Raw genomic sequence first — 16,981 nt, forward strand, 5'->3', positions numbered from 1 at the left:
ACCCTGCTGAAATGCCCTACCCCAAAGCACATGATGCCAACATGGATATGTGTATACAAAGATAATTTTCAAAAGAACCTGTCCAAATGCATTTCTCCTCAGTTGATGACCTTTATTCTTTCAAATGCTGACAGGGCACATTCTAGTGTCCAGGACACCACACTAGAGACCATAAATCAAGCTCTGATCCTGACTTATTTTGTGGCCTTGGCTGAACCATTCACTGAAGCCCAGGTATGTGGATATTACCGACCCTCCCGACAAGCAAAGGAAGGTATGACACTTTAATGTTGTTTGTAACTATAACTTATCTTTTCATCCTTAACTTATAGAGACACAATTTTCAACCAGACTCGTGTCAGGCTAGCAGAAGAAAAACCAGCCATGCTTAGCCTACAGGCATATGGTGAAAATACAGTCAGTCCATGGCCTTTATCAAAAGCTCAGTGATCTGCCGCAAGCAAGTGTGGGGTGAGGCCCCAGACCGGTACCAGAGTGAACAAAGCTGGATTGTGTAGAAAACTAACAGAAAGCTGAGAATCTGACTTCAAAAGCCATGGTGTCATATTAGAGGGTTTTGAAGTCAGACCCCAAGGCCAAATCAGTTAAAAGACCTGACTTAAGGAATCTTTTATGAAACATTTCCTTAACAAATCTGAGGGTGTTTGTTCCTTGGAAACAGGCCCTTTCTGACCCAACAGAACAAAGTGAAATCACAGATTTATTGGGTACTTTGAATCTGTCATGCAAATAGCTCCATCCCAGTACTGGGGCCACCCTCAGGGAAAGAAACTGTTACCAATATGTAGATTTATACTAGCTAACAACGAAATTTTCTATGCTAATAAAATTTAATAAGCTTTTAGTTGTATGTGCTTAAATGTTACCAATTCTGTTAGAGACAGTGATCCTGTCTTCTAGCTGCTTCCACAATCTTAAAAAACAACCAAAAAAAAAAAATCACTGCCGAGACACAGACAACAAATAATAGGGCAAAACCAAACCCTACACTTCCCTTTTGCCTCTTAAATTGCCAACTACTTTCTTACATACACACGTCCATCCTATACATGCTCTTGTGCTCTTGTACAGTATAGGGAATCTCATAAAAAGCCATCTGATGTCTTTTAATTCAGTTCCCACTAATACCAGTTGCCTCTAGATGGAGATCTAAGAGAGATTAAAACTCAGATACATTAAGAATATACATATATAAATGTAATTTACTAGTAGCTCACCAGAGAGACTAAAGAAACAGGAAAAGAACAGGTTAGAATTTACCCATTTTTAACAACACCGAGAAGAACCCATTCTTGTGATACGAAGATGAATAAAGGCACCTTTCTATTTCTGTTTTATCATCTAAACTTGGAAGTTTAAAGATTAAGAAAATTTTCTGGAGCAATGCTAGAATAGCAGTCTGTCTGGGAGAAAATATTTGCAAACAATGAGACCGACAAGGGCTTTATTTCCAAAATATACAAATAGCTCATAAACTCAATAACAAAAAACCAAACAACCCAATCAAAGAGTGGGCAGAAGACCTAGAAAAACATTTCTCCAAAGAAGACATACAGATGACCAACAGACACATGAAAAGATGCTCAACATCGCTAATTATTAGAAAAATGCAAGTCAAAACTACAATGAGGTATTGCCTCACACGGGTCAGAAGGGCCGTCAATTAAAAAGTCTACAAATAACAAATGCTGTAGAGGGTGTGGAGAAAAGGGAACTCTCTTACACTGTTGGTGGGAATGTAAATTGGTGCAGCCACTATGGAAAACAATATAGAGGTTCATTAAAAAACTGAAAGTAGAGTTGCCATATGATCCAGCAATCCCACTCCTGGGCATATACCCAGAGAAAACTCTAATTCGAAAAGATACACACACCCCAATGTTCACAGCAGCACTATTTACAATAGCCAAGACATAGAAGCAACCTAAATGTCCACTGATAGATGAATGGATAAAGCAGATGCGGTATGTATATACAATGAATACTACTCAGCCATATTGCATGGACCTAGAGATTATCATACTAAGTGAAGTTAGACAGAAAAAGACAAATATGATATCACTTACACGTGGAATCTAAAATATGATACAAATGAACTTATTTACAAAGCAGAAACAGATTCACAGACATAGAAAACAAACTTAAGGTTACCAAAGGGGAAAGGGGATGGGGAAGGGATAAATTAGGAGTTTGGGATTAGCAGATAAAAACTACTATATATAAAATAGATAAGCAACAAGGTCCTACTATATAGCACAGGGAACTATATTCAATATCTTGTCATAAACCATAATGGAAAAGAACATGAAAAAGAATATATACACATATATAACCAAACACACACACACACACGTATAACTGAATCAAGTTGCTATACACCAGAAACGAACACAACATTGTAAATCAACTATACTTCAATCAAAAAAACAAAAGAATAGCAGTCTGTCTTTCCCTATACTAATCAGAAAAGACAGATCCAGATGGATGGGATACTGTGGTGACAGAGCACAACTACTTGTCATTCTTCCTCTACCAGATCCTCTTCAAGCCCAAACCATACTTTGCTTGACTAGAACTGTGATGAAAACAAAAGCTTGTGCACTCTTAGTAAGCTAGGTAACAACTACCTTTGAGAATAGAAAACTGCTCCTCAAATATACTCTGGGACTCCATTCCAAAAACCACTAAAGGCTGAGTTCTAGGAAAGCTGAACATAGTTAGACTGATTATTGTATTTACTATTCTAATTTTTCCTCAGTAGTTCTTTTATAAAATTAATCTATGTACACAAAACTTTGTATTCTGTTTTTGCCCCCTTTGCCATCTGAGCAGTTTTCTCATGTCTTTAAGGTTGTACAAAAATCCCACTTTTAGTGACTTAACTCTCTATCATATGGGTATACTACAACATAGTCACTTCCCTAATGATGGGCATTTAGAGTTTCCAGGTTTTTATTTTTATCATCACAAAAAATATAGTGATGTCTATCCCTATATATAAGTCTACATCTGATTATTTCCTTGGGATAGATTCTTAAGCAGAATTATTAAACGAAATTTTCAAAGGCTCTACTAAGCTCCCTTCCAGAAAGATCACAATTTGCATCCACCCCCAGGTCCCCACCCCACACCACCACAGCAACATTAAGCATTCTCTCTCTCTCTAAAAAATCTTTGTATGTTAACGAGTTATAAGTTGTCTTGTTCCCACATGTTTACTGGCCATCTGAATCCCTGTGATGTGCTTTGGTGTCCTTTGCCCATTTTTCTATGCTAAGTTAGCGTTACTTAGATGTACACTTCTCTTACATAAGTATGTTAACTCTCTCTCCGGCATATTGTATAGTACCCACGCCCCCAATTTTATCTCTTTTCTCTTTGTTTTATTTTTGATCTTAGCAAATTTATTCTCAATTGACTGATTTGTATTGGCACTGGCCTATTTCTTTAGGCTGAAGAGTACCCAGCACACAGTTGTCCTTTGAGGCATATTCTCAAGTTTTACTTAAAATCAAATACAAGAGAAGCTGAGCAGGACTATTTTTAAGGATAAGAAGAAATGAACCCCGTTCATGGTACCCAACATTTATACAGGACTGTTAATAGAAAACAAGTCTTCCATGAGACTAGAGTTTATAATAATAGCTTACTTCTCATCAAAATAAATAGCCACCTGGTATTAAAATATATTTCATATGCCCAAGGTTAAAAGGCTAATTTTCATCAGTATTAAGGAATGATTTATATTAAAAAGCTAATTTTGAAGCAACAGTTTAAATTTTAGGAAGGACTCATTTTTGGGGGTGGAGGCACACTGATTACAGAGTGACAAAATCAATACTAAAAATAAGGCTTGCTTTATAATCCATATTTTAAAAATCTCTTAATAGTAAGTCACAAAACTTTGAAGGGGGCTAAATTTCTAGGCAATAGATAAAACTATTTTCTGTGATGAAATTTTTTTAATTTATTTTTTATTGAAGTATAGTTAATGTACAATATTGTATAAGTTACAGGTGTACAGAACAGTGATTAACAATTTTTAAAGGTTATACTCCATTTAGTTATTATAAAATATTGGCTATATTCCCTGTGTTATACAATATATCCTTGTAATTTATTTTATACATAGTACTTTGTACCTCTTAATTCCCTATCCCTATATTACCCCTCTCCTTTCCCTCTCCCTACTGGTAACCACTAGTTTGTTCTCTACATCTGTAAGTCTGCTTCTTTTTTGTTATATTCACTAGTTTGCTGTATTTTTCAGATTCCACATATAAGTGATATCATACAGTATTTGTCTTTCATCTTTGTCTGACGTATTTCACTTAGTATAATACCCTCCAAGTCCATTCCTATTGTTGCAAATGACAAAATTTCATTGTATTTATTTTATATTTATTATTATTATTTTTCTTGCAGTACACGGGCCTCTCACTGTTGTGGCCTCTCCCTTTGCGGAGCACAGGCTCCGGACGCGCAGGCTCAGCGGCCATGGCTCACGGGCCCAGCCGCTCTGCGGCATGTGGGATCTTCCCGGACCGGGGCACGAACCCGTGTCCCCTGCATCGGCAGGCGGACTCTCAACCACTGCGCCACCAGGGAAGCCCCAAATTTCATTTTTTTTATGACTGAGTAGTATTCCCGAGTGTGTGTGTGTGTGTGTGTGTATTTTTTTTTTTCACCACATCTTAATCCCTTCATCTGTTGATGGACACTTAGGTTGCTTGCATATCTTGGCAATGGTAAATAGTGCTGCTACGAACATTGGGGTGCCTTATCTTTTCAAATTAGTGTTTTATGGATATACACCCAGGTAGAATTGCTGGGTCATATAGTAGTTCCATTTTTAGTTTTTTAAGAAACTTCCATACTGTTTTACAATTCATATATATTTTATGTGTTGCAATTCATGGTCGTTATTATCATTACTTAAGCTCAAATCATTCCATCATTGGCCAGTGGGAACCTCTTCAAGTTGGCTCTGAGTATTTTTGACGTGACCCTGTAGTTTTTGAAAGCTTCCTTGTTTTCTGTAATGACAAGATTGTCCAGGCTCTTTTTGTACGTTTCCTACCTCACACCTGAAATCAGCCTGTTCTACGAGAACCAGAAGCCCTGGTTTCTTGAAATACTATTTCAAGACCACGGTCTGAGCACTAGGGGTATTCAGAGGTACCTGGGTTCATCAGTGTATCTAGAGCTTTTCAGTAGAAAGATATAGATACACACATTTGTTTTTAAAATGTTTCATGTGTTCATACTGACATTTTCCATTCAAATATCAAGACTACAAATTTCAAGTCTCCTTTCTTTCATATAAGAATTCTGATTCTCGAGAACACAGTGGATGATAGGATTAGACTGTCTTATAAGTATTCACTTGATTTATCCCACATTACAGTCTCAGGATAACAATGCTGATACTATCACCAACTACTATGATTACTGAAAACAGTTAAACATTTTTTTGCAAATGTTATCCCCATTCCCTTTCCTTTTTAAAAAATATAGTTGTGGGCTTCCCTGGTGACGCAGTGGTTGAGAGTCCGCCTGCTGATGCAGGGGACATGGGTTCGTGCCCCGGTCCGGGAAGATCCCACATGCCGCGGAGCGGCTGAGCCCGTGAGCCATGGCCGCTGAGCCTGCGCGTCCGGAGCCTGTGCTCCGCATCAGGAGAGGCCACAACAGTGAGAGGCCCGTGTACTGCAAAAAAAAATAAAAAATATAGTTCTTTTGTATCTGTAGTGTCAGAGCATATGACCATGACATATGATGCTCTCTCCTTCTTATTCCTCCTTAAGTCTGAATTCTATAGGCGACTGCATCTTCAGTGCTCACCACCGGTCCATATGTCTATGTGTCTTCAATCATTTTGGCTGTCTAAGGAAGGGCTCAGAGGAACAGTATTCTCTGGGTTCTTGTGCTTCTGTTTGTACTTACAAGAGCACTCAGACAGCCTAATCCTAATTCTCAGAGAGTCACTAGAAAGATATGCCAGCAAGACAGCACTTGTGTTAAGAGCAAACAGGTATTCCTTGCCAATTACTGGCTTCAAACCATGAGGCTCAGGCTACTAATGAAATTTTCTTAGCTCAGGGAAGGACAGATGTGGGCTTCCTGTCCCCCAGAGCTGACAGCCATTCAGTACTGAAAAGTACTGCTGTGATTCCAGGTATCTTCCATTTACGTTAACCAGTTTTGATTCTTCCTCATGTTGCTCAATTGCTCTTTGCTCCAGGCAGAATCTTTGCATTATGTTCAAGGGACCTCAGAAGAGTAGTACAATTGAAATTCTCAACTGCATTTAGAGGATGAATCCAAATAAAAAGCTCAAGTAACAGTGCTTCTGGAAAACTGGGTACATACTCATTTTCCGATGCAAAATTTGGATAATTTAGTTAAGGCAATATGGAGCTACGGAATTGTGTGACAAGGAAAGGACAATTAGGAATAAGTCAACCCCAGAAGTTATACCCAGATGATAAAACGGCAGTCACAAAGTCTTTAAAAATTACCCTGGTAGGGCTTTCCTGTTGGCGCAGTGGTTAAGAATCTGCCTGCCAATGCAGGGGACACAAGTTTGAGCCCTGGTCTGGGAAGATCCCACATGCCGCGGAGCAACTAAGCCCGCGTGCCACAACTACAGAAACCCACGCGCCTAGAGCCCGTGCTCCTCAACAAGAAAAGCCACCGCAATGAGAAGCCCGCGCACCACAATGGAGTAGCCCCCGCTTGCCGCAACTAGAGAAAGCCCGCGCACAGCAACAAAGACCCAACGCAGCCAAGAAAAAAACTTACACTGGAAGATCTTGGCATGAAATACTACTCCTTTTGCCACCTTTACTTCTGGGGAGAAATGAGCTAAGTGGGTCAGTGTATTAGTTTTCTATCATGGCTGTGACAAATTATCACAAATTTAACAGATTATAAACAATGGAAATTTATTAATTTATAGTTCTGCAGAAGTCAATACAGGTCTCACTGAGCTAAAATCAAGGTATCATCACGGCTGCATTCCGTCCTGGAGGTTCTAGGGGAGAATCTGTTTCCTTGCTCTTTCTAGCTTCTAGAAGCTGCCTACATTCCTTGGCTCATGGCCCACTTCCTCCATCTTCAAAGCCAACAATGTTACATCTCTCTGTGCCTTTCTTCTGAAGGTAGTGACTCTCTGTATCTTCCATTTTTAAAGAATCCTTGTGGTTACACTGGGCCTACTCAGATCATCCAGGATAATTTCCCTACTTTAAGGTCAGCTGATTAGCAACCTTAATCCCAACTTAAAATTTACCCTTCACTTTGTAACCTAAGACCTTCACAGGTTCCAGGAATAGGAGTGGACATGCTGGAGGGGGAAGTCATTCCGCCTACCGCAGGCAGTGACTCCTCTCCCACACCATGTTTCAAAAATGGCACAGATGCACTAAAAGTTTCTGTGCTTAGGAGAATGGACCTTAAGTGTCCACTGGATTTGGTACATCTTACTCTACAAACTGGGTGGATATCTAACTAACCCAAATGATTTCACAATATTACCCCCTCTCATAACTTAAGGAGTTAAAGTAGGGATTCTAATGTGGGGTCCATGAGCCACAGAATTGAGAATCGGGCCTATGAATTTAAATGGGAATAAAATTACAATTTACTTTTCACTAACCTCTAACTGAAATTCAGCATTTTCTTCAATTATAAAGACAGGCAACAAACCATGAGTAGTAGCAGTACCTGAGACATAGCTAATAAAAATTAGATATTTTTATTTGATATTACAGTTATTACAGACCTTAAAATATCATTTATGCTCATCTCAATTTAAAAATCACGGTATTAGACCTATCCCTAGATATTATTTAAAGCATTTTTTTAAAAAGCATATAACATAAAATTATTCTAACGTTTTGATAATTGCATTTCAGTGTAATTGGTTTCCTTTGTAATATTATGTATTTTATACATTTAAGAACATTATTCTGAGAATGGGTCCACAGACTTCCCTGGACTGCTAATGGGTCCATGACACAAAAAAGGTAGAGAACCTCTGAGCTAGTTCCTCTAGGACTAATGAAAATGGAAAAGGGGGAGCTAGAAGGGTGGGGAAAATGAGCCTGAAACTGACCACTGAGTTAGTAAAGGAAAACCATGAGCAAGTGCAGTAGAGACCTCAAAGTGAAAGGCCATCCATGATCTACCAAAATTTAGCTACAGACATTCTACTGAATCCTCTGGTGTAACTTCCATACCAAATTTTTGGGGTCTCACACTAATATAACTTGGAAGGGCCTGGAACTGAAGAACGATCAGAGTACTAATGGTGCATTAGCTTCTAAATTGAAAAAGCAGAACAAACCCAGTTCAAATCTGCTCTGAAAGCAAAACAAAGCCCCAGCTGTCCATCTGACTAAGCAAAAGAATACGCCAAAGTTGAGCAACAGACTTTTCCTGGAGATGAGATACTTATGGCTACTTGCTCTAGTAACTATCAACTACTCATGATTTATTTATGACAGCAGTTACTGAAGAGTGCTGAGAAGCTTTGAGGACCAAGGGAGAGAAATTAGAGTGTTCTTTTTCCTCTCCCTTCTCCCAGCCAAATGAATCACTAGTGGCCAAGTCATTAGAGTTACCCTGACATCTGAGTAAGTAAAGGGGCAGCAACTCCCTACAGAACCTAGAAGTCGGATCACAATGTTAGTTGCTTCTCTCATAAGCCCCAAACTCTAATTTTATTTCATTTTAATTTATTTATTATTTTATTTATTTTGGCTGCGTTGTGTCTTCATTGCTGCGTGCAGGTTTTCTCTAGTTGCGGTGAGTGGGGGCTACTCTTCGTTGCGGTGCATGGGCTCTAGGCGCGCAGGTTTCAGTAGTTGTGGCACGTGGGCTCAATAGTTGTGGCTCGAGGGCTCTAGAGCACAGGCTCAGTAGTTGTGGTGAAAGGGCTTAGTTGCTCCGCAGCACGTGGGATCTTCCCAGACCAGGGCTCGAACCCATGTCCCCTGCATTGGCAGGCAGATTCTTAACCACTGTGCCACAGGGAAGCCCCCACAACTCTTATTTTAAATACATTTTAAGTTGGGTTCTTATTAGTCATCTTTAAGTCTTCTCTCATGCCCCTTTCTCCAAAAGTGTTTTGTAACTACTTTTGTTAGCTTCTCCTCCATAACCTTGAAAGCTAGGTTAACTGCTAGTACAAGTCTATGATCAAGAAACCAATGAGTCTGTGTACTTCAGGAAAATCTAAACTTATTAGAAGTTTACAATTTGAGCTGAGCATTAAAATGAATCTTTAGACAAAACACCAGTTACTGACTTTTCCAAGAACATCTGTATCAGACCTGTGTGAAAAATGTGTAATTTCAACTTCTGATCTTTTGATCAGATCTGACCACCTGATGTGATGTTAGCTCCAAAAACAAGTGTTTGAGACAATATGCGTATAGAAAATACTACAAACTAGACGGACAGTTATCCATGACTATTTACTAATATTAGTTGTAAATGACTATACCATTAACTAAAGAAACTAAGTATTAAATCTGTTTAAAAATACTGTTGTATAGATTAACTTTAAGAAGTCTGATTAGGGAACTTCCCTGGTGGTGCAGTGATGAATAATCTGCCTGCCAATGCAGGGGACACGGGTTCAAGCCCTGGCCCAGGAAGATCCTACATGCCGTGGAGCAGCTAAGCCCGTGTGCCACAACTACTGAGCCTGCGAGCCACAACTACTGAGCCTGCGTGCCACAACTACTGAAGCCCACACGCTTAGAGCCCGTGCTCCACAACAAGAGAAGCCACAGCAATGAGAAGCCTGCGCACCGCAACAAAGAGTAGCCCCCGCTCACCGCAACTAGAGAAAGCCCGTGCGCAGTAACAAAAGACTCAACACAGCCATAAATAAATAAATAATTTATTTTTTTTTTAAAAAAAAGAAGTCTGATTAGGAACAGAGAAAGGACAGTATCAAGAAACTTACTGAAGACATGTTATACCTTTGGGAATAGCCACCACGCATTTTGCAGAACAGAGAATTAAAATCTTAGCCAGTTAAACTATCAATTTCCTTAGAGCTTTTAATGAAATTACCAACTTATATCCAGATCTAAAAAAGTTATCCTATAAGCACTCAAAAGGAAATAAACTGGTCTTAAAAAAGAGCTGAGATAACATTGTAAAATGGTGCAACTGCTATGGAAAACAGTATGGAGGTTCCTCAAAAACTTAAAAATAGAACTACCTTATGATCCAGCAATCCCACTTCCGAGTATATATGCAAAAGAATTGAAAGCAGGGTCTCAAAGAGATATTTGCATACCCATAGCAGCACTACTCACAGAGCCAAAAGGCAGAAGTAACCTACATGTCCACTGAAGGATGTATGGATAAATGAAATGTGGTATATACATTTGATGGAATATTATTCAGCCTTAAAAAGGAAGGAAATTATGATACATGCTACAACATGGATGAATCTTGAGGATACTGTGCTAAGTGAAATAAACCAGTCACAAAAAAGACCAATACTGTATGAGTCCACTTTATGAGGTTATCTAAAGCAGTCTAATTCATAGAAACAGAAAGTAGAATGGTGGCTACCAGGGGCCCAGGGGAGGGGGATAAGGGGAGTTGTTATTTAATGCAGGAGATCTGTTTCACACAAATGTGAGTATACTTAGCACTACTGAACTGTACAATTTAAAATGGTTATGATGATAAATTTTGTTGTGTTTTATACCACAATTTAAAAAAAGCTGATTTGTTTTCCCCTCAGGATACATGTTATATTGATCATAGATGTAGGACTGGATTCTAAAAATACCATGCCCTTTTCTGTCTAAATGTTAATATGTAACTTATGTTTATATAATTCCCTATAGTCCATAAAACATTGTCTATCAGAAGCCAATTGCTATCCTTGACTTTTGACTACCAATAAAGGCTAGTGACATTGTTCTTTAAACACCAGTGGAAATATGTAAATAAGTCTTGATTAACCAAAGACAATTTTTTCAATATGTGACTTTTCATTTTCAAGTCCCCTGCTATTTTGTCTTTATCCTATTCTTTTTTTCTAGCCATTTCTCTAATTACAAGGGTTTCAATTTAAGAATAAGAGTGGTGAGAAAAAAAAAATCTAATTGGTATAATATATCATCAAATGAAGAAGTTACCAGATATGGCCAAAACCTGAACCAAGGATATCATTAATCTATGTTTCCCTCCTTTTTCTCAGCATGAGAAAGGACACCACAGTTCTCCTCTTTTATTCAGAGGGCAAATCTAATGGTGGTCCTGGCATACTGCTAAAGAGATGAGCATATACGAGCTTCTGGGAAGGCAGATAAAGAACTTGCTTCAATTTTACCTTTCCGGTTTAGAAGTATGCAAATAAGACCAGTGAGGTCAAATGAGATGTAAAAACATGTATGCTATTTAGTGTTTTTAACATAACAATTTTAAGAATTAGAAGAACCGAAAAGGGGCTCTAATTTAGTCTCTCTTCTTACTAAGGGGAAAATTAATCCTATCCTAGAACTAAGAAAGTTTTAACTAAATAGATACATATCTGGATTCAGGTCCAATCAAAGATTCAGATAATATATTTAAAATTTTAGACCTTTTTATTCATAGGTCCACAAAGTAAGAGGCATAAAGAAGATAAGGTCTTGAGTATTCTTAAGAACCAGACCTTCCACAAACTGGTTTTCAGGCTTAAAGCAATGATTTCAGATTTGTTTTAATAATCCTTCTAACTCCAGTCTATCCCATTCAAATAACTGGTTTGTAGATCCTAAAATGCATATCAGGGGCTGCTCTTTCCATTAAAAATCAAATCATATTTTTATTACCATATTAAGAAAGTCTCTTGGGCTCTAAAAGAGAGCAGATGGGATGATTAACAGCAGCAGCTGTTATATCAATGTCCAGGAAATTACATGCATACCAAAAATGAGTTTTAAACTTTATATGCCTCAGCTTCTCAATTCTTTAATATTCCTCTCTTTGCCTCCAACATGCAACAAAACCTAGTATGAAGATAAACTTAAATCAGTAGGAAGCTACTGAAGTCATTAAGTGCCTACTTTGATGGATTTTAATCAAATCAATCTTATTACCAGTTTGATTTTGATAAATTACATTAACCATTTTTAGGATTAATTAATTTAACTTTTCTAATTCATTATTAGATTTTGTGGGTTTTTTGATTCTTCGAGTAATTCTAGTTTACAAAATGCTCAACTGTTCTAAGTGTTTTACAGGTATTCTAATTTAATCCTCACAATAATGGTGCAGGTAAATACTATTACTATTCACATTTTACAGGTGAGGAAACTGTACAGAGTAAATAAGTACCCTTCCCAAGGTTAAGCAAGCAAGTAACAGAGCCTGGATTTAAACCAGGCTTCAAAGCCCACTTTCTTAATTACTTTATTCTTCAATCTTGTTCCTTAAGATACAGAAGCACTGCAATCCATCTTCTCACACTGGCTCACAACTAAAGCATTTATTGTAATATAATTTGTATTGACTATTTAACAAAAAATTCACAGCCTAACTAGTGAGGAACCTTGGGGTCTCGGCTTTCTGAAGATTAACATCAAGACAAGCTGCTAAAAAATGGCTTACAGGTGGCATTTTAGTTCCCTCAGCAACTCAATTTTCCTGGATCAAAATCTAAATAAAAATAATTTGGCTTTCTGTGGTCGAACAAGTTCATTCTGACCCCCTCCTCCTTCCCTTAGATGGAAATTAGGCAAAGTATTTTCACTATCTTAGGAGACAAGTATGGATGCCTCTGGGAAGTAATCTGGTGAGACCAATCAAATCACAACCTCTTGAACTTACTTAGAGAACTTTAGAAAATAACAACTCATCCTTCCAGGGTCCTTTTTGAAAAATAAATCATCATTTACCAATGTGACCAATTGCTTTCAGAGCCAGAGTCTCTGTTTTCAGATGTTCAGTCTGACTATCTACCATCTCAGCAGTTATCAACAGTCGCTGTTCTGCATGGCTTATGAGGGAATTACTAAAGGAATAGACAAAAGATTTGTTTTAAATGGGATACAGAACTAAATTAGCAACAAGAGTTATTTCTCAGAATAACAGAGACTTCATTTGACAGTCTGAGCTGTTATATAAGCATCAGCAAACACTTTTGGAGCTGGGATTATGGACTTAATTCCTAAATACAGTACACGGAAAAATCTAATGATTATCACAGAAGGCATTGCCAAGAAACTTAACCTTTTTCTGACTTAAATGAGAGAAGCCTCAAACTTTTTCAGACACATGCTTGCATAAAGAATTTAAAGCTGTTTTATTTAGTCACTCATATACTGAGTAGCTACTATGAAGCTAAGCATTAACCAAGATAGAAAGAAACATAAATTCACTCCTAGCACTGAAGAAGTTTTCAACCTGGAACTAACTGTACCAAATGGTATGAGTCAGTATTCTTATAAAACAGCCCAAAAACATCTCCATTGGTTCCAGAACTGATTATTGATTTCCACATTCCACATATAAAGATGAGTTTTTTTAATACCTAACTCTTAAAAGAAACCCGGATATTACTATGGGAAACACCATTGCCTCTTCTCATTTACAGATTTGCTCCCACTGAGGTACTTAGGCACAAAAAACAGGGACAAAGCTTTCGATCTACGTAGTGGTTTATCTGGCAGGACCTTTTTTTCAACCGACATCTGGCAGGATTTTCCTAGAGATCAAAGGAGTCAAGTTAATTCTCCTAGACTAAGATCCAAAAGGACCTTTAGTAATCACCGGTAAGGATGGAGCTAACGAAAGGATTTGTGGGCAGGTCACTATCCTGGGCAACTCCAGATAACATTATTCATCCTTGGAACAGTAAGGCGAGGTAAAGGAAAGTCTGCACCCCACCCCCTTATCTTGATCTATTAAATCAGCCTGGCAGGAAACCACCAGCAAACCAGCCCCGTGGGTCCGTGGGGCCGCAAGGCAGGGCCAAATGCCCGCCTCGGAGGCTCTTCGCTGTCACGGACCTCAGCTGAGAAGCCACCACATCCCTCACTCCTCACCGTCCGCCCAGCGGCGGGGAAGCCGGGCCCTACGTCTCGGTGCTCATCTAGAACCCAAGCCACGACTACTGTCACCAACGTAAGGTCTCGCCGGGCCCACTCTGCCCAACCTCCCCAACCCTCGCTTAGCGTCGCTTTCCTTTGGGGGCGCCCGCCCGCCTGCCCCGAAGGGTGCGAACTCACGGCATCCGCGGCGCCGGTGAAAATATCCTCCCCCTCGGTGTCGCTGTCCCCGGCCTCTGGTTCTGACCCCCCGACTGCTCCCTCGGACTCCGGCTCCAGGACGGGGAAGGGCGGAGGGAGTCTTCCCGAAGCGCTACAGCCACCACCCCCCGACGCCATCTTCCTCCACCCACGGCGGAAGCCGCAACAACAACTTTATAAAGAGATAGTGCTGCGAGCAAAGCGTTCCAGCGGCTCGAAGAGGGAAGGCCGCTACCAGTCCCGCGGGGCGCGCGGGGCGGGGCCTACGCGCTGGGGGCGGGGCGGGGCGACCCGGGGCTCCTGCCCAGCCAATCCAAACCCTTGGTCTCAGGGCTGAGCTCTTAACCTACGGGGCAAAGGGACAGAAAAGGAGGCTCTCGGGGACGTGCATGTTCTTAAGGGCTCTTTGTGCTCTAGATAGCTCTATCTACCGGGCTTCTTAAGGAGACGAAGAAGCGAGTCTGAAAACCTCTTCGTGCCACCAACCCATGCCAAGCACAGTGGCTACATAGAGCTTCAATAAATATTTTTAAAAATTATTTATATTTTTAATTGTTGCTTTCATTGGGTCTTCGTCGCTCTGCGCAGGCTTTCTCTAGTTGCCGCGAACGGGGTGCTACCCTTTGTTGTGGTGCGTGGGCTTCTCATTGAGGTGGCTTCTCTTGAGGAGCACGGGATCTAGGTGCCTGGGCTTCAGTAGTTGTGGCACGCGGTCTCAGTAGTTGTGGCTCGTGGGCTCTAGAGCGCAGGCTCAGTAGTTGTGGTGCACAGGCTTAGTTCCTCCGCAGCATGTGGGATCTTCATGGGCCAGGGCTCAAACCCATGTCCCCTGCATTGGCAGGCGGATTCTTAACCACTGCGCCACCAGGGAAGTCCTCAATAAATATTTTTGATTGAGGTCTTTGAACAGATACAGTAAAGCTTTGCTATTCATTCTTTCAACAACATTTAGTTAATTCATTCAAGAAATATATATTGAGCATCTACTGTGTGCCTGGCACCCTGCTATGCACTTGAGATATAGAAATAAAGACGCTTCTGGCCCCCTAGGCGCTTGAGGGAGATGGGCATGTAAGTGGACAGTGCTATAATGTGCTGTGGGAGCATAGTAAAAGAGATCATCAATTCTGTTTGGAGAAGTCGGGAGGCCTCAAAGAGGAGGTGAGACTTCAGTGTCCTAAATTTGATTACAAGGAAGTTAGAATTATCCTCTCAATTGCTGTGGAGTAAGTGGAGTGGAACAGATGGCAGGGGAATTATTAAACTCTGAACGAAATTTTCCTGGGACCTAAATTATTCACTGGTTGTCTGGTGGGCCTAAAATCTAATCAGCTAGACAAGAGTTTAAAGATAAATGGGAGGAATATTACTCAGCCATAAAAAGGAACGAAACTGAGTTATTTGTAGTGAGGTGGATGGACCTAGAGACTGTCATTCAGAGTGAAGTAAGTCAGAAAGAGAAAAACAAATACCGTATGCTAACACATATATATGGAATCTAAAAAAAAAAAAAGAAAATGGTACTGATGAACCTAGTTGCAGGGCAGGGATAAAGAGGTAGACATCGAGAATGGACTTGATGACATGGGGTGGGAGGGCGAAGCTGGGGCAAAGTGAGAGTAGCATTGACATATACACTACCGAATGGTAAACAGTTGGTTGCTGGGAAGCAGCAGCATAGCACCGGGAGATCAGCTCGGTGCTTTGTGATGACCTAGAGGGGTGGGATAGGGAGGATGGGAGGGAGGCTCAAGAGGGAGGGGATATGAGGACATGTGTATGCATATGGCTGATTCGCTTTGTTGTGCAACAGAAACTAACACGGTATTGTGAAGCAATTATACTCCAATAAATATCTATTAAAAAAGATAAATGGGATATGTTATCATGGGATAATTCAGCAAGATAATCCTTACTTTCCTCTCAATAGACATGGTATGAGGGCTTCCCTGGTGGCGCAGTGGTTACGAATCCGCCTGCCAATGCAGGGGACACAGGTTCAAGCCCTGGTCCGGGAAGATCCCACATGCCGCAGAGCAACTAAGCGTGTGCGCCACAAGTACTGAGCCTGTGCTCTAGAGCCCGCGAGCCACAACTACTCAGCCCGCATGCTACAACTACTGAAGCCCGCGTGCCTAGAGCCCGTGCTCCGCAGGAAGAGAAGCCACCACGATGAAAAGCCTGTGTACCGCAACAAAGAGTAGCCCCCGCTCACCGCAACTAGAGAAAGCCTGCGCAGCAACGAAGACCCAATGCAGCCAAAAACAAATAAAATTAATAAATTTATAAAAAGTAAAATAGAGATGGTACGAAACTTGTCATCAACTTTGACAAAAGGTTTCATTTGTTCGAAACTGCAAATTCCTCAACATCAGGGGTTGGCTCCCTCACAGGTCTGTGAGCTGCTTGAGGGTAAGGGCCGTGTCCTATCTTCGTATCCTTGGCGTCTATAGACCAAGTCTGGCAAATTAAGTATCGAATAAAGGTTTGAGATTTGACTGTAGGGATGGATGGATTAAAGTAAAATTAGCATCATCAACCTTGTTACTGGCATCCATCACTGCCACCAAACCGGAGGGCTTAAGACGTTCTTTTTAGGATGGCGATCTCCAATGTCACTATTGGACACACTGGACAGTCGGAAAGCTCTCTCGTTCTAAGTTATCTTGAAGGCGATTGGCAGAAATACT

The 16,981-nt window shown here is 40.3% G+C and overlaps 1 protein-coding gene across 4 annotated transcripts in view; it reads right to left on the bottom strand.

The window, feature by feature from the left end:
- Positions 1-14,466, bottom strand: part of SNX1 (sorting nexin 1) — a 43,095-nt gene extending 28,629 nt beyond the window's left edge. For 2 of the 4 annotated variants that reach the window (XM_033437106.2, XM_004274731.3), the window contains exon 1: positions 14,271-14,465. In XM_033437106.2, coding sequence (XP_033292997.1) covers positions 14,271-14,429 — 159 coding nt within the window. In that variant the 5' untranslated portion in view covers positions 14,430-14,465. Of the gene's footprint in view, positions 1-14,266 lie in introns of all 4 variants that reach the window. The other 2 variants (XM_049706190.1, XM_012534774.3) reach the window with 2 other exon arrangements.
- Positions 14,467-16,981: the final 2,515 nt, after the last annotated feature.

Source organism: Orcinus orca, chromosome 2 (genome assembly GCF_937001465.1).
Source record: "Orcinus orca chromosome 2, mOrcOrc1.1, whole genome shotgun sequence".
Lineage (NCBI taxonomy): Eukaryota > Metazoa > Chordata > Mammalia > Artiodactyla > Delphinidae > Orcinus > Orcinus orca.